The following is a 17,623-nucleotide window of genomic DNA, read 5'->3' as shown; positions in this document are numbered from 1 at the left end:
TTGGGTAGATTTACAAAAAGAAAAACACAGCAATAAGTAACTTTTAGAAAGGGGCACGATCAGACGCAGCTGCGCAAAGCATGCTTGTATTTTTACAAAATCAAATCAGAATCAGGACTCCCTGCCCCCCCCGCTCTGCTCCCCCTTTCTTCCTGCCTTCTGCCTGCCCCCCAGAGCAGGCGTGCCATGGGATACTACTGCCACAGCTGCTCAGGATACAAGGACCAGCTCATGCTCCTACCTGACTTTGGCAGTAGTGGCACTGGCTGGGGAAATCGAGACCTTCCAGGATCAAATCAGAAGCCGGGACTTTTATGTATTGAAGTTCTCACCCTGGGCCATTAGGGGTGTATATAGTTTCACCCTGCCCACCGTGACTGCAGTTCTCACTCAGGTCCGCACATGCAAATGAAGGATTGAGAGTGCCGTTCACGGATTGGGTAGCTAGAGACGAGAGTCGTCACTGTTGCATGTTACTGAGTGCTATATAAGCAGGCTGGCTCAGCCCTTCAGTCCAGTTCTGTTCCAGCCTGAGAATAAAGAGAGCTGCTTGGAGAATCGCTGTGTCGTCTGCTATGCCCACCCACTACTTAATAGGGACAGCTTTCGTGATTCCTTGACTGTCCCTGGAAATCGGGACACTTGAGCTGTGTCTCCCCATGCTTGCATTATTATTATTATTAGTAGTAGTAGTCAGGACCGGTGCTAGGGCTTCTTGTGCCCTAGGCGAGACCACCTTCTGGCGCCCCACGCCCCCCCCACGCCAAAGCCTGCTTTTGTGGGAGGTGGGGGTGGTGGAGAGGCAAGCAGCAGTTTCTCTGCTGTAGCGGAGAAGCTGCTGCTCGCCCGTCCCGCCCACCGCCAAAGCCTGCTTTAGCGGGAGCCGGGGGGTGGTATAGGGGGCAAGCAGCACCTCTCCGCTACAGCGGAGAAGCTGCTGCTAGCCCGCCCCGCCCCGCCCCGCCCAAGCCTGGCCAGCGCCCCCTCCATTTTGGTGCCCTAGGCAATTGCCTAGTTCGCCTTAATGGACGCGCCGGCCCTGTTAGTAGTAGTGGTAGTAGCAGCAGCAGCATACCGCCCTATACCCGGGGGTCTCAGGGTGGTTCACGGAACGAAATCAAGATATGAAACCACAAACGGCATAATAAAAACCAAAACAACCCAATAGCTCCCCCCTTCTTTAATAGCCTTAAAGCAGGCATGTCCAAAGTGTTATCCTGCCCCTGTGGCAGTTTATTTATTGGGGTCAAATCCTTAAAAAAAAAAGCCCAAGAAGTCCAATCCTTAAAAGAGCTCAACAACCTTGGGGGGGGGGGGGAGCTCAGTAACTTTGGTCGGCCCTCACGCATGTTCACTTCATCAAATCTGGCCCTCTTTGAAAAAAGTTTGGGCAGCCCTGCCTTAAAGGAACAGAGAACTCCTGCCCAGGAATTTCCTTTGTGGATATTAGGAGTCTCCCCCAGGATTCAAATCTCGGGTCTAGCACTGCTATCCAGCAGCGTTTGCCAATGGCTTCTGCCTCAGAGTTGCAACTCGGGTGTTTCACGAAAACCAGGAACTGGGTGTTTTTCTTTATGACTTCTGTCATGGGCACACACCCATCCCGCACCTCCCCTTTATCTCCCTTCTCCCTGCAATGTCTCATTTCCTCCAAGGAGACGCCATTTCCTCTTTAGACTTCCCACAAGAGGAAATAAGAAGATTTGAGATTGATAGATGGCAGTACATGCAGCTTGTGAGCATGCTTAATGCTGATTTAAAAAAAAAAGGGTTTCCCGAAAGAGAATTCTAAATTTGAAAAAAAGAAGTCATTCAAAGTAATAAGAAGTTATTGTCAAGAGCATATAATTTACTTTTGGATTAGGATCTGATGGATGAGGGGGTGAAGGAAGCAATGATAAATTGGTCAAAAGATGTCGATTCGGTAATTTATCTTGAGCAATGGGACAAATTATGGAAAGAAACTATTAAATTTACAGCTTCATATAATATCAATGAATTATTTTTTTATTAAAATGTATTACAGATGGCACCTAACGCCGGTAAAGATAGCCAGAATTTATAAATTAAAAAACAACATGTGTTGGAAATGTAATAAGGAGATAGGAACTATGATGCACATGTGGTGGCGGTGCGAGAAAATTAAAACTTGTTAGGATTAATAGATGAAGATATACCAAAAGGGAAAGAAAAAGTATTTTTATATGCTAGCACAGCAGCCAGGGTAGTTATAGCAGGCAAGTGGAAGGATGAAAAGGCACCGTCGAAAGAGGAATGGATCTGTAATTTAAATGAGTATTTATTAATGGCAAAACTAACACCGGTAATAAGGAATACATTGAAACAAAATTTAAAATATGAATGGAAATGTCATGAGGATTATATGGCCAAACATTACTCAAGAAATGATGCTGGAGGGAAGTCAGAGGGGGGTGGGGATGAGGGGATACAGGTGTATGATTTGTATGTTTTGAATGGTATGTATGATTTGTCTAATTTGTTTAATTGATTTGTATGTTTTAATTTAAAATTTCAATAAAGTTAAAAACTTTTTTTAAAAAAAGAGGCCAGCCTTAAGGATTTCTGAGAAACTCGATTTAGCAGCCTCTGCCTCGCTCTCATTTTATTGCATTTATCGCCCTCCATTCTCCCAAGAAGCTGAAGGTGGAAAGGCAACCCTCTCCCTCCCCGTTCTGTCCTCACAACAACCCTGTGAGGTAGGTAGGTTGGGCTGAGAGTGAGTGGCTGCCTCCAGGTCACTCCCAGCAGGGCTCTTGGGCTGAGTGTGGATTCGAACCCTCCTCTCTCCCAGGTCCTAGCCTGACCCTCTAACCACTACACCACACTGCAGTTTTGATTTTAGTGGCACGTTGTAGGGAAAGGGGGGAGGTAGGGAGGAAGCATCCTGGGAAAAGATTCCAAAAATAAAAAATTCAAGATTTGGGTAGACACTTTTATTTTGAATCAGGACAGCACTGACAATTGATTATTTCACGGCAATAAAAGGGTGTGTGTGCATCCAGACTCATATCCCCCTTTCTGGCGGTGATGTGTAAATGTCCCCAAAGCCTTGGACCAGCCACCCCATCCCACCAAGTCAGTTAAGTGGGTTGAGAGCAAGGTTGTGCCCCAACGTGGACAAGCCCTGAGGCTCAGAGGGCCGTGTTGGAGGAGCCATCGGCCCCTCTGGCCTCCCGGGGGTAGTACTCTGCCAGGATATTCTCCGGGATCCGTTTCAGCAGCTCTTTGGGGAAGATCCGCAGCAGCTGCCATCCGATGTCGAGTGACTCAAAGATGGTCCTGTTTTCGTAGGCGCCTGGGAGAAAACCAACATCGCCAGTGGGTTAAGGACAGGAGCGAGCCGGCAGTAAATCCCCAGCAAGCAAGCTGGAATTAACTCTTGATGAACAAAGACACCGGAGAGTCAGGCCTAATGAGCACAGCAACTCATCTCCGGCAGGTCTTCCCTCACCATGAAGCAGTTGCTGAGACTGAGGGTCCCCGACTCCCCACAGCTGCCTAAGTCCCCTCCTCTCTAGGGTTTTCCCCAGGCAATCGGAGACTGTGCCTGCCTGCAGCTAACCTCTCCTCTGCCCTTTTCATGCCTCTTCTGGTCCTGGGAGACCAGCAGGGATGGGAGCTGGTCTCAGCAGGAGGGGGAGACACCCGTGACTCTTCTTGAGCCAGACTCCTCTCTGCCTCCTGGCCCCCGCTCCTCTCCTGCTTCATCTTCTGCCTCCGAGTCTGGACTTCTCTCTGCCACCGACTCTCCCCGCTCACAGAGCCCTGTTATCTCTCCAGCTTTTGACACCTCCTCTTTCCAATCTTCTCCCTCTGACCACTCATCATTGTCCCACCACCAATCCCCGGGCTCTGAGCCTTCTTCCCTTGAACAGGGGTGAAACTAGGCTTTATTTCACCCGGGTCAAAGACCCAGTTTGGCACGCATCCCCAAGTGCATTTGCATCCACACACAAAGGGTGGGGGTCTCGGGAGGCTTCACCCGGGGGTCCCCAGCTGGTGCCTCCTACCATTCCTCTGCATCCAGCCAGTCCAAGACAGTTAATATCGCACGTTCCAAAGAAGGAAAAGAAAAGGAGGTGATGGTTGAGAGGCAACACAACACATTTAAGACCTTGCCGTTGCCTCCGAGCGAGGCAGAGAGGCAGTGGCGTAGGAAGGAGGGTGCGGTGGGTGCAGGCCACCCTGGGTGTCATCACTGAGGTGGGTGACAAAATGGCAAAAATATGTGTTTTTAAAATAAATTAAAATTGGGGGGGGGGGGCTCACGACACCTTTTTTGGGGAAAAATAATATTATTTAAAAGAAGTTAATAACTTCATCTGACAATTAATTAACCTTAACAAGTTAACATAATGCGTATTGAAACATTTTAGTTCAGTCATTGTGATCATCCTCTTCTCTATGATATTGAGTTTGGTAAGGAACGTAAACGTTATGATGCATGCTACTTGTTGGCATTTGTATGTTAAGCCAAAGCTGCAAAATAGCGAAATTAAGTAAAACATTTCATTTATAAGAAATACCCATCGGGGAAGAAAAAGGTTTTAAGTGCTTGTGCTCACAATGTTAAGTAAATAAACCACAAAATAACACTTGCAACTGTATCTTATTTTTCCTTCTTTTAATAATTTCAATGTGTATGTGTGTGTGGGGGGGGGGTGACAAGAAATTTTCCGCCCCGGGTACCAGCTGACCTTGCTATGCCACTGTAGAGGGGCGGCCAGTCCTGGCTCCAGGTATGTTTACTGTACAGGATGCACATGGCCTGGTTATGACCTGTCCTCTTGATCATCCCATAAGGTCCAGATAAGCCAGATGTCACATTCCCTTCTGGGTAGCCTCCCGGGGGCCGCATACCAGTGGTGGTCAGGACCAGAGGAAAAAGTGGGAGGAGCAACAGGTGCCAGTTTTGCACAGTAAGGTAGTTTAAACATGCACCTGGGACTCAGCTAAAGGTAAAGGTAAAGGGATCCCTGACCGTTAGGTCCAGTCACGGATGACTCTGGGGTTGCGGCGCTCAATCTCAGCTTTATGGCCGAGGGAGCCGGCATACAGCTTCCGGGTCATGTGGCCAACATGACTAAGCCGCTTCTGGCGAACCAGAGCATTGCACGGAAATGCCGTTTACCTTCCCACCAGAGCGGTACCTATTTATCTACTTGCACTTTGCTTTCGAACTGCTAGGTGGGCAGGAGCAGGGACCAAACAACGGGAGCTCACCCCGTTGCAGGGATTCAAACCGCCAACCTTCAGATCGGAAAGCCCTAGGCTCTGTGGTTTAGACCACAGCGCCACCTGCGTCCCTCTGGACTCAGCTAGACAGCTGCAAATATAACGTTTTAAGTGCATTATACAAATGTGACACTAGATGGCAATGGTGAGCTTATGGCAGATTCAAGTTATTTTTCAAAACGCTTCATTTAAAAAGCATTTTCACAACGTTTTCTTATATGTGTCTAGATTCCAACACACACATGAGAGAGAGAGAGAGAGAGAGTGAGAGCGAAGGGGGGAGGGGGGGAGGAGAGAGAGAGAGAGAGAGAGAGACATTCTTTCTCATCCAGACAAGCAAGAGACATTAACCAAGTCCAGAGGCGCAATCCAGCCCTGCAGAAAACCCCCAAGGAGGATGCAAAACAGGGGCAGCACGGGCTTCATCCTGGGGGAAGGGTGTGGGCCTGGGGCTGGCTGGAGATGCCTGGAGGGCCACATTTGCCCTGAGTTCCCCTTGCCCTGCTCTAAGGCCACAGCGCTCCTTCCCGCCCTCCGTGCCAAGCGAGGAGGGCAAAGATCCCTCCCAGGTCAGCGTTCCCGGTCCGCCTTCGTCCCACGCCCTACCTGTGCAATGAACTGCTTCTCGAACTTCTGCAGAAACCTCCCAAGAAGAGGAGGTGTCAGCTGACAGGGCTTCCTCCCCGACCACGGCCTTCATGGCTTTGGACGTCCTTGCCGATGGCGTAGCAGGCGTACTGAGTGGGAAACCAGAACCACCATCAAAAAGAAGCTCTGAAGTCTTAGCTATAAAGGTGTGTGGTTTGATTACACATGGGCATCGTATATGTGCAAAATCCCACCCTCTGCATCAAGGCATCTTGTGCATTTAGTCACAGCGTTCTTATTTGTAGGGTTGGCCACAAGATTTGGGGTGCCTAGTCTCCCCTTCTAATGCCTGGGTCCTGTGCACTGGACCTTTAGCATGTTAAATCACGCAAGTCTGGATTTCTGTGTTCAAGAGATCACATGGGGTAGACTATAAGGAGAACAATCAGACATTAGGAATCTCACCAGGGAGACGGACTTCCTTTAGCTTAGAGTTAGATTAGGAGGCAAAAGGTAAGCGTTTCAGAGATAGTTTAGTTTCTGCAGAAAGGTTTCATGTCTATAAAAGTCAGGAAGCTGGAGAAAAGCTCAGAAGTTTTGGAGACTGTTTCAAATCCTGGGCTGCGGCAATGGGAAAAGCAAGACCTTTTGGGGGCATCAGTGCTGTGAGCGCCGCCCCCCTCCATTGGAGGCTCAGTTGTACATATGTGTAAATACTAATATAGGACAGAATATACGTTTATCATAAAGACTCCACAGTCTCCATTGTGCCTTATTCAGTGCTGTCAAGTATCCCGTTTTCCCCGGGATTCTCCCTTATTTCAAGCAGTTTCCCGCTGCTCTCCCTTATGTTTTTATTTCCCTTAAATTTCCCGTTTTTAATGGAAGCAGCTCCTCCCCTGCTGGCCAGGGACTGGGTGGGAAGACCTCGCCTACTTGGAGAGAAAAGCCTCAGCCCTCAAAGCAAGTGGGAGCCGTTTCCCGTGCTTACAGGGGGGTGTATTCCTCCCCCTGCATCAGCCCCTATCTGTTGCCACTGAGCCCCTCAGCCGGCCAATAGGGTTAGCTGGCGGGCGGAGCCTGGCTGCCTTTGAGCAGCTGCTGCTTCCTGTCCTGTTTTGATGGGATCAGACAAGAAGACGATGGGGCTCCATCGCGCGGAGCACATGTCTGCCCTCCTCTTTGCTCCGCTCCGAGCTCGCTTGGAGTTTACATTGCTGCTCCGCCCACTTTTGCTTCTGGCTCCGCCCACCACTGACATGTGACTGTCCCCGGGATAGGTGAGACTGCTGATCCCTTATTTCCAAAACCGAAACTTGACAGCTATGGCCTTATTTCCGAAAGAAAACACGGACTCCAGGTAAGCGCCTGGAACCTCGGGTGGCATGCAACAATATTTGTCGCTCCGTTCTCGATGGCAATGCGCTACCGCCCCCCCCCAGTTTGAGGCAGGAATGCGCCTGAGTCCCAGTTGCTGGAAACCACAGGAGGGGAGAGGGCTCTCATGCTCGGATCCTGCTTGTGTTTCCAGCAGGCATAGAATCATAGAATTGTAGAGTTGGGATCCAAAGGACACCTAATCTAAAACACTGGCAGTGCGGGGGTCCCAAAAAACTCCTGAAACGGAAGACCCTTTTCCACGGAGGCTCAAACACTCACCAGCTGATTGGAGACGTCTCCGTGGTCCTTTCTGGTCATGCCTTCCCCGATGGCCGACTTCATCAGACGGGAGAGGGATGGGAGGACATTTATGGGAGGGTAGATCTGTGGCAAGAGAAAGCAGGTGGACATCTCTGGTTTTTGGAAATACTCTCTCTCGCTGTGTGTGTTTAGCCTAAGGGCCCATCTGTTTCTCGGCTTAAGGTAGATCCCAGAACCCCCTGTGCCTCCTAGAATTTCTCCTCGCCTGTGTGGCGTACTTCTCCAGCTACTGCTGCCCCACACATTCTCCTCCTTGAATCTGGAAATTCTCAATTTTTTTGCATTTATGCCCCACCTTTGCTTCAAGGGGTTCAAGTTGGTGTACGTGGTCCTCCTCCTGCTTAATCCCCACCAGGGCCGTCTTACCCATAGGCGCTAGGGGTGTGGGGCACCCGGGCGCCAGGCTCTCAGGGGCTCCAGGCCGAGAGTCGAGTCCGGGGAAAAGCCTGCCTGTCGGTTGGAGTGCCGCAGCGGGCTCTTCTGATGCGGGCGGCTCTGCGCCGCGAGTTCGGGGGTGACCGAGCCAGCAAGATGCTGAGGTGGCCGGTCAGCTCCGCCCTCCTGTGTGCCTGGGACTGGGCAACTGGGGGGCGCGCCGGGCGGATCTTTGCAGAGACAGCTCTGATCCCCACCACAACCCTGTGAGGTACCATATTTTTTTGCTTCATAAGACGCACTTTTTTCCTCCTAAAAAGTAAGGGGAAATGTCTGTGCGTCTTATGGAGCGAATGGTGGTCCCTGGAGGTGAATTGCCCAGGGGCCAAAAGAGGATCATGCTTTTTATTTTACAAAGAGAAAAAGGGGTGTTGAAAGGACCCCACTCAGCAGCTGATCAGCAAGAGATCGGGAGAGAGCTAAGAGTCCCCGGCTCCCTTTCAACCCCGCCCTCCATTGTTGAATGTGCTGCAGAGGGAGGTTGTTTGTTTCCCCAGCGACATGTGACTGGCTGATTAGATTATCTGTCTGGAAACTGTAGAAAAGGCTCCCTTTCCTTTAGAAGCTGCAGAAATATGAGTTCAACCCCATAAAAATGGGGCCTTTCCTCTTTGCTTTTCCCCCTTTGCAAAAGGAACTGCAAAACTTTTAGCTGATCCTCAAAAAACCCAGGGTTTTTCCCTTTGCAAAAAAAGCTGCAAAACTTTTAGCTGATCCTCAAAAAACCAGGGCTTTTCCCTTTGCAAAAAAGCTGCAAAACTTTTAGCTGATCCTAAAAAAAACAGGGCTTTTAGAGGAGGAAAACCAGAAAAATATTTTTTTTCTTGTTTCTTCCTCTAAAAATGAGGTGCGCCCTATGGTCCAGTCCGCCCTATGGGGTGAAAAATACGGTAGGTTAGGCTGAGGGGCAGCAACCAGCCGGAAGTCACAGCCAGACCTTTCCTGGCTGAGTGTGGATTTGAACCCAGATCACTGCACCACCACTGGCTCGCAGGGAATCTCGCTGACAATCAATGTAAGTCTCCCGTTCGAAATTTATGGAAGGAAGGAGTAATACTGACAAAAGAGGAAAGGCCGATGAAATTGTGAGAATATGTTGAACTGGCTGTGTCAACAAGCAGAATTCGACACTAAGAGAGGGAGATTTGTAAGAAAGAACGGGGGAAGTGGAATACATGAAGAATTACTGTAAACATCATAAAACACTAGCAGGACTGGAATAATCACAGCAGAGAAAGTTTAATAAAACGAAACTAGGTGAAAATAAAAGGGTAAAGGAGCAGGGGAAATATTAACGAACCACAGAAGGCGGGGAAGGGAAGTCGTGGATAGTGAGGTGATTTCAATAACCATGTATATACCAGGTATGTCCAACAGGTAGATCGTGATTACCGGTAGATCACTGGATGTCCGCAGTAGATCACTGGTAGATCATTGGCTCCCCCCAAAGAAGCTGAACAACTGTGGCTCCCCTTAAAAAAGCTCAACAACTTTGACCTGAACCCCAAAAAGGGGGGTAGATCACTGCCAGTTTTTAACTCTCTGAGTAGATCGCAGTCTCTTGGGAATTGGACACCCTGATATTTGTTGTAAAATGGAGAGCTAAAAATGATTTGAAAAAAAGAAACAGAATTTAAGAGAACAGGGGATCTCTGGATTCAGGGAGGAGACAGCGTGGGACAGCAGGAGGTGAACAACACATGGGCTGAGGGTTCAAAATCCACAAAGGGCCCCAAATCCACATTAAGCCGAGGTGTGGAAAAGCCCTTAAGAAGAAGAAGAAGAGTTTGGATCTGATATCCCACTTTATCACTACCAGAAGGAGTCTCAAAGCGGCTCACATTCTCCTTTCCCTTCGTCCCCCACAACAAACACTCTGTGAGGTGAGTGGGGCTGAGAGACTTCAGAGAAGTGTGACTAGCCCAACGTCACCCAGGAGCTGCATGTGGAGGAGCGGGGAAGCGAACCCGGTTCACCAGATTACAAGTCCACCGCTCGTAACCACTACACCACACTGGCTCTTAGCTGAAACAGCAGGAGAAAAAGTTATTTGGGAAGTTTATGATTATTATTTATTGAATTAATATCCCACCCTATACCTGGAGGTCTCAGGGCGGTTCCCAGAAACTCGCAGGGAGTTTCCTATGACTGACACCTTAGCAGGGGAACTAAAGCTCTGTTTTCAGTATGTTCACTTCCTTCTCCTTTGCAAGGATGGAAACACAGGCAGAGGCGAGGATCGAAGGGGAAAGAGAAGCCTCGCCCACAGGTAAACCTACCTGTCTGTTGTGGAGCTGCCTGTCCACATATATTTGCCCTTCAGTGATGAATCCGGTCAAGTCAGGAATGGGGTGAGTGATATCTGTAAGGGGGGGGGGTAAGCAGGTAGATTAGCCGCTGGCCCTGCTAACATTACAAGTGACTTCTCCATTCCCTGGGCTAATCTGGTTTCTCACTAGGGACCCCTCCTGGTGGGTGGGATTCTGTTTTTTGCAAGTGTAACTGATTACAGGCAGGTAGCCGTGTTGGTCTGCCATAGTCGAAACAAAATTAAAAAAATTCCTTCCAGTAGCACCTTAGAGACCAACTAAGTTTGTTCTTGGTATGAGCTTTCATGTGCATGCACACTTCTTCAGATACACTGAAACAGAAGCCACCAGACCCTTATATATAGTGAGAGGGTGGGGAGGGGTATTACTCAGAAGGGTGGTGGGAATGGGGGATTGGCTGATAGGTGTGGAAAACCTGTTGACGACTGTTAACGACTGCAATTGGTCTTACAGGAAAAAGCAAGGGGCGAGATGGCTAAAGATAGCTTTGTCATGTGTAATGAGAAAGAGAAGTTGCTGAATTGCAACTTAACGTATTACCAAACTTAAAACCATGGAGAGACCTGGTCTGAATAGAGCAGGGGTCAGCAAACTTTTTCAGCAGGGGGCCGGTCCACTGTCCCTCAGACCTTGTGGGGGGGCCGGACTATATTTTGAAAAAAAAGTGAATGAATTCCTACGCCCCACAAATAACCCAGAGATGCATTTTAAATAAAAGGACACATTCTACTCATGTAAAAACACACTGATTCCCAGACTGTCCGCGGGCCGCATTTAGAAGGCGATTGGACCGGATCTGGCCCCGCAGGCCTTAGTTTGGGGACCCCTGGAATAGAGACATTGCATTCTTATCTCATTATACATGATATAGCTATTTTTAGCCATCTCACCCCTTGCTTTTTCCTGTAAGACCAATTGCAGTTGTTAACAGTCATCAACAGGTTTACCACGCCTATCAGCCAATCACCCATTCCCACCACCCTTCTGAGTAATACCCCCCCTCACTCTCTCACTATATATAAGGGTCTGGTGACTTCTGTTTCATTCTATCTGAAGAAGTGTGCATGCACACGAAAGCTCATACCAATGACAAACTTAGTTGGTCTCTAAGGTGCTACTGGAAGGAAGTGTAACTGATGCAACATATAACATGCAACACGGAACTGATGCAACAGCAGCGCATAGGCGTTGGGTTTTGCACTGAACCATCCACACAACCTTCTGCTTTGTCAGTTCTGCGATGCTCCCCCGGGGGTCACTGCATGATTGCCATCTGGAGGGGCCCTGAGAATCACAGAATTGCAGAGTTGGAAGGGACCCCCGAGGGTCATCCAGTCCAACCCCTTGCAATGCAGGAATCCCAGCCAAACCATCCCTGACAGATGGCCATCCAACCTCTGCTTAGAAACCTCCAAGAAAGGAGAGACCTCATGAGGGTGTCTGTTCCAGTTTCAAACGGCTCTGACTGTTTTACTTGTGCATTCTGGCACAACCAAAGCAGAACAAAGAAACGGAACGTGGCATTTGTGGTAGAAAAAGGTATGGGATTCCTGCATCGCAGGGGCTTGGACTAGATGACCCCTGGGGAACCCCTCCCAAATCTATGATTTTTATGAAACCACCATGAATGTACAATAAAAAAGACACCTGGAGGGTCTCTATGCCATTCCCCCTTTCCCAGTGCCCTCATAAGAAATCCCCATCTTGCATATCCACCTGAATTAGGAAACTTCCCCACAACATACAAGTCCAAGGAGAGCTCTGTATTCCTCAAGGATACCTGAGCCTTAACTCAACCCCGTTTGCAAATACTTACCTCATATCTTAAGACTCGTAACATCACCCCCAACAGTCAGAAACACCCCCCCCCATATTTTACAAGGGTGACTTTTAGAAACATTCATCTCTGTCTTATACTCCAACATCTTCCCCATTATTTCAAATGCCCCTTCCTGTCTCATAGAATCCTAGAATCCTAGAGTTGGAAGAGACCCCAAGGGCCATCCAGTCCAACCCCCTGCCAAGCAGGAAACACCATCAAAGCATTCCTGACAGATGCTTTATATTTGAACATGGCTATCACATCAGCCATGTTTAGCCTGGAGAAGAGAAGGTTGAGGGGTGATATGATAGCCATGTTCAAATAAATAAAAGTATGTCATATGGAGGAGGGACACGGGGCAATGGATTCAAACTACAAGAAAGAAGATTTCACCTAAACATTAGGAAGAACTTCCTGACAGTGAGAGCTGTTGGACAGTGGAATTTGCTGCCAAGGAGTGTGGTGGTGTCTCCTTCTTTGGAGGTCTTTAAGCGGAGGCTTGACAGCCATCTGTCAGGAATGCTTTGATGGTGTTTCCTGCTTGGCAGGGGGTTGGACTGGATGGCCCTTGGGGTCTCTTCCAACTCTAGGATTCTATGATTCTATGATCACCCCTCAACCTTCTCTTCTCCAGGCTAAACATACCCAGCTCCCTAAGCCGTTCCTCATAAGGCATCGTTTCCAGGCCTTTGACCATTTTGGTTGCCCTCCTCTGGACACGTTCCAGCTTGTCAGTATCCTTCTTGAACTGTGGTGCCCAGAACTGGACACAGTATTCCAGGTGAGGTCTGACCAGAGCAGAATATAGTGGTACTATTACCTCCCTTGATCTAGACGCTATACTCCTATTGATGCAGCCCAGAATTGCATTGGCTTTTTTAGCTGCTGCATCACACTGTTGACTCATGTCAAGTTTGTGGTCTACCAAGACTCCTAGATCCTTTTCACATGTACTGCTCTCAAGCCAGGTGTCACCCATCCTGTATCTCGCTTCTTCCCCTGCAGAAATGAATACCTACAGGTTTCATCCTGAGGTACGTTTCAACCCTGATGATGGCTGATTCACCAAAGGAACCGAGAGAACGTGCGGAAGACCGTATGAGGAACTAAACTTTGCTTCTCCTTCATCGCTGCTCAAACCAAGGGACTCGGCTCACCGAAACAGAAGCAGTTCCCTTTCCTTCCCTTTCAAAAACTAAGGCAGGTGCTGAGCTGTGGCCAGGAAGGTGGTGTAAACTTGAACAGACTGAGAGAGATGAAGTGTTTGGCGAGGCTGGAGGGCCCAGGGGTCAGCAAACTTTTTCAGCAGGGGGCCAGTCAGACCTTGTGGGGGGCCGGACTATATTTTATGGGGGGGGGGATGAACGAATTCCTATTCCCCACAAATAACCCAGAGATGCTTTTGAAATAAAAGGAGGCATTCTACTCATGTAAAAAACACGCTGATTCCTGGACCGTCTGCGGGCCGGGTTGAGAAGTCGATTGGTCCGGATCCGGCCCCCGGGGCTTAGTTTGCCTACCCATGCTGGAGGCTGTGGTGTCTCAGCCGCCAGTGCCTTGAGCTGGGGAGTTTGTTGCAGAAGTCTTTCAAGCAAGGCTCCACAATCCAACCCACCCCACTTGAAAAACGCTGAGGGGCTCGGCAAACCACCAAATGATTTTCTCCCTTGTAGTGGCAACTGTAATAAACTGTGCTGCAGGGTTTCAATCCATAGCTGTCAACTTTTCCCTTTTCTTGCGAGGAATCCTATTCGGAACAAGGGAATTTCCCTTTAAAAAAAAGGGAAAAGTTGACAGCTATGTTTCAGTTGTGTTTCTCGTATCCCTTACATCGCATTTCATCGTACTGCAATTTGCATTCCGCAAACTTCAGGCTGCAGTGCAATAAAATTCCATGCAAGGAATACAGGAAGCAATACGGAACGCCATTAAGAATCAGCGTCGACTTTTGATGCGGAGATGTCGTGCGCCTCCTGAGCGAAGCCCACAGAAAACTTTCTAAAAGTTTAAACAACAATGGGCTAAAAACAGATTAAAACTCGTACCAGCTTTCTAAACATCTAAACAAAAAGAGAGAGAGCTTTTAGCGGGCGCCAAAAAGAGTATAGCAAAGGCGTCTGCCTGATGTCAATCAGCAGGGAGTTCCAAAGTTGATTTCTAAAAGGTTGATTTCTTACCAACGCGGAGCAGGTGTTACGTGGCACCTGTAACATTTCCAGTTTTGCCCATCGAAGCAGACCAGCGGGCATATATGGGATTGGGCAATCTTGCAGATCAACTGATCCCAAGTTGAAGTGTTTGTGGGACGTGAAACACAGAGCAGTCAAATACAACATTCCTAGAGTGGACATAGAAGGGGATGTCTGGACCAGCCAGTCGGAACTTCCTGTTTCCTCCTGGGCTGGGACAGACTTCCTCTGCAGGTGACCAGAGGTGGGCGATGGCCTCACCTGTGCAGGTAACAAAATACCTCAGGGGAGGCAGCCATATCTCTCTCTGACTCCATTCCTCGAAGAAGCAACATCTTCTTAGACTGAGATGCTCTCTTGGCTTGGCTTGCAGCCAAGAGAGGACAAAGGAACTATCTCCTTACGGGATAGATTCCAGGTGTATATATTTTGTAACTTAAGTCTGCCTTCTGGGATCCATTTGTGAACAGAATGTGAGTAAACTATTTAATATACTTTTATACAAGACTGTCGTGTCTATTTTTTTATGAGGGAACAAAGGGGAATTACCAAGGAAACTTATTTAATAGGCTTATACAAGCCTGGCAAAGATGTTATCCGCTGTACAAGTTTAAAAGGGGAATGTTGTTGTTGTTATTGTTCAGTTGTTCAGTTGTGTTCAACTCTTCATGACCCCATGGATCAGATAATGCCAGGCACCCCTATCTTCCACTGCCTCCCACAGTTTGGCCAAACTCATGCCAGTCGCTTCGAGAACACTGTCCAACCATCTCATCCTCTATTGTTCCCTTCTCCTTGTGCCCTCCATCTTTCCCAACATCAGGGTCTTTTCTAGGGAGTCTTCTCTTCTCATGAGGTGGCCAAAGTACTGGAGCCTCAACTTCAGGATCTGTCCTTCTAGTGAGCACTCAGGGCTGATTTCTTTGAGAATGGATAGGTTTGATCTTCTTGCAGTCCATGGGACTCTCAAGAGTCTCCTCCAGCACCATAATTCAAAAGCATCAATTCTTCGGCGATCAGCCTTCTTTATGGTCCAGCTCTCACTTCCGTACATTACTACTGGGAAAACCACAGCTTTAACTATACGGACCTTTGTCGGCAAGGTGATGTCTTTGCTTTTTAAGATGCTGTCTAGGTTTGTCATTGCTTTTCTCCCAAGAAGCAGGCGTCTTCTAATTTTGTGACTGCTGTCACCATCTGCAGTGATCATGGAGCCCAAGAAAGTGAAATCTCTCACTGCCTCCATTTCTTCCCCTTCTATTTGCCAGGAGGTGATGGGACCAGTGGCCATGATCTTAGTTTTTTTGATGTTGAGCTTCAGACCACAAGGGGAATGTTACTCTGCTAAATTGTAGAACTTGTTAACATAAGTTGGGAAGGATATAATTAAAGAATATATCCTCTCCTGCCTCCCTGGACATTCCCACAGTGTGCGTGTGCTTTTGGGGGGGGCATAGACCCCCAGTAATATTTGCCTCCCTTCCTTCCCCCTTGCCAGCCACCCCTCATTTCCAGCTGCTGTTGCTGCTGGACATTTTCCCCAAACCACTTTCCCCATAGAATCCAGAAGAAGAAGAGTTTGGATTTGATATCCCGCTTTTCACTACCCGAAGGAGTCTCAAAGCGGCTAACATTCTCCTTTCCCTTCCTCCCCCACAACAAACACTCTGTGAGGTGAGTGGGGCTGAGAGACTTCAGAGAAGTGTGACTAGCCCAAGGTCACCCAGCAGCTGCATGTGGAGGAGTGCAGACACGAACCCGGTTCCCCAGATTACGAGTCTAACACTCTTAACCACTACACCACACCACAGCAGTCCTGAGCCTTCCCTGAGCCTTTTCCCAGCTGCCCCCCCCCCAGCTCACTCACCATCGTTGGGCATGGTCAGGATGGGGATCTGAGTGATGGAGCCGTTCCTGCCCTCCACACGCCCGGCTCTCTCGTAGATGGTTGCCAGGTCAGTGTACATGTACCCTGGGAAGCCTCGACGTCCGGGGACTTCCTCCCTGGCAGCTGAGACCTGGTGGGGAAAGAGGGGTGAGTTATGGGGCACAGAGAGGGGATCCCTGCCATGTTAGGTGCCCTGGCCCACACCCTCTCCAAGCCAGGGGGTGCCCCTCTGACCTCGCGCAGCGCCTCAGCGTAGGAGCTCATGTCCGTCAAGATCACGAGGACGTGCTTCTCGCACTGGTAGGCCAGGAACTCGGCGGTGGTCAGGGCCAGGCGTGGCGTGATGATGCGCTCAATCCTGCGGGAGGGAGGGGCTGTCAGCATGGGGGTCTGGGTGTGCTGAGCATTGCAAGCCAAGCTTCCAGTCCTGCCCAAGTCTTCTCCTTACTACATACCCTCCAACAGTTCTCTGATGAAAATAGGACATCCCAACATTTCTCCAATGAAAATAAGGATGTCCTATTCCATACCCTCCTACATTTATCTGATGAAAATATGGCCACCCCAACATTTATCCAATTAAAATAAGGATGTCCTATTCCATACCCTCCTACATTTATCTGATGAAAATATGGCCACCCCAACATTTATCCAATTAAAATAAGGATGTCCTATTCCATACCCTCCTACATTTATCTGATGAAAATATCGCCACCCCAACATTTATCCAATTAAAATAAGGATGTCCTATTCCATACCCTCCAACATTTCTCCAATGAAAATAAGGATGTCCTATTCCATACCCTCCTACATTTATCTGATGAAAATATCGCCACCCCAACATTTATCCAATGAAAATAAAGATGTCCTATTCCATACCATCCAACATTTATCCAATGAAAATAAGGATGTCCTATTCCATACCCTCCTACATTTATCTGATGAAAATATCGCCACCCCAACATTTATCCAATTAAAATAAGGGTGTCCTATTCCATACCCTCCTACATTTATCTGATGAAAATATGGCCACCCCAACATTTATCCAATTAAAATAAGGATGTCCTATTCCATACCCTCCAACATTTCTCCAATGAAAATATCGCCACCCCAACATTTATCCAATTAAAATAAGGATGTCCTATTCCATACCCTCCTACATTTATCTGATGAAAATATGGCCACCCCAACATTTATCCAATTAAAATAAGGATGTCCTATTCCATACCCTCCAACATTTCTCCAATGAAAATAAGGATGTCCTATTCCATACCCTCTTACATTTATCTGATGAAAATATCGCCACCCCAACATTTATCCAATGCAAATAAGGATGTCCTATTCCATACCCTCCTACATTTATCTGATGAAAATATCGCCACCCCAACATTTATCCAATGAAAATAAAGATGTC

At 48.3% G+C, this 17,623-nt stretch overlaps 1 protein-coding gene across 1 annotated transcript in view; it reads right to left on the bottom strand.

The window, feature by feature from the left end:
* Positions 1-2,939: 2,939 nt before the first annotated feature.
* ATP6V1B1 (ATPase H+ transporting V1 subunit B1) overlaps positions 2,940-17,623 on the bottom strand; it is a 79,148-nt gene continuing 64,464 nt past the window's right edge. The window contains 9 exon segments of the mRNA XM_033161091.1: positions 2,940-3,316; position 4,206; positions 5,863-5,910; positions 5,912-5,959; positions 5,961-5,993; positions 7,504-7,608; positions 10,260-10,342; positions 16,189-16,339; positions 16,444-16,567. Of these exon segments, the coding sequence (XP_033016982.1) occupies positions 3,153-3,316; position 4,206; positions 5,863-5,910; positions 5,912-5,959; positions 5,961-5,993; positions 7,504-7,608; positions 10,260-10,342; positions 16,189-16,339; positions 16,444-16,567 (757 nt within the window). The 3' untranslated portion in view covers positions 2,940-3,152.

The sequence above is a fragment of the Lacerta agilis genome, chromosome 9 (genome assembly GCF_009819535.1).
Source record: "Lacerta agilis isolate rLacAgi1 chromosome 9, rLacAgi1.pri, whole genome shotgun sequence".
Classification (NCBI taxonomy): Eukaryota; Metazoa; Chordata; class Lepidosauria; order Squamata; family Lacertidae; genus Lacerta; species Lacerta agilis.
Note: the sequence above shows the minus strand (reverse complement) of the source record. Positions and strands in the feature narration are given on the sequence as shown.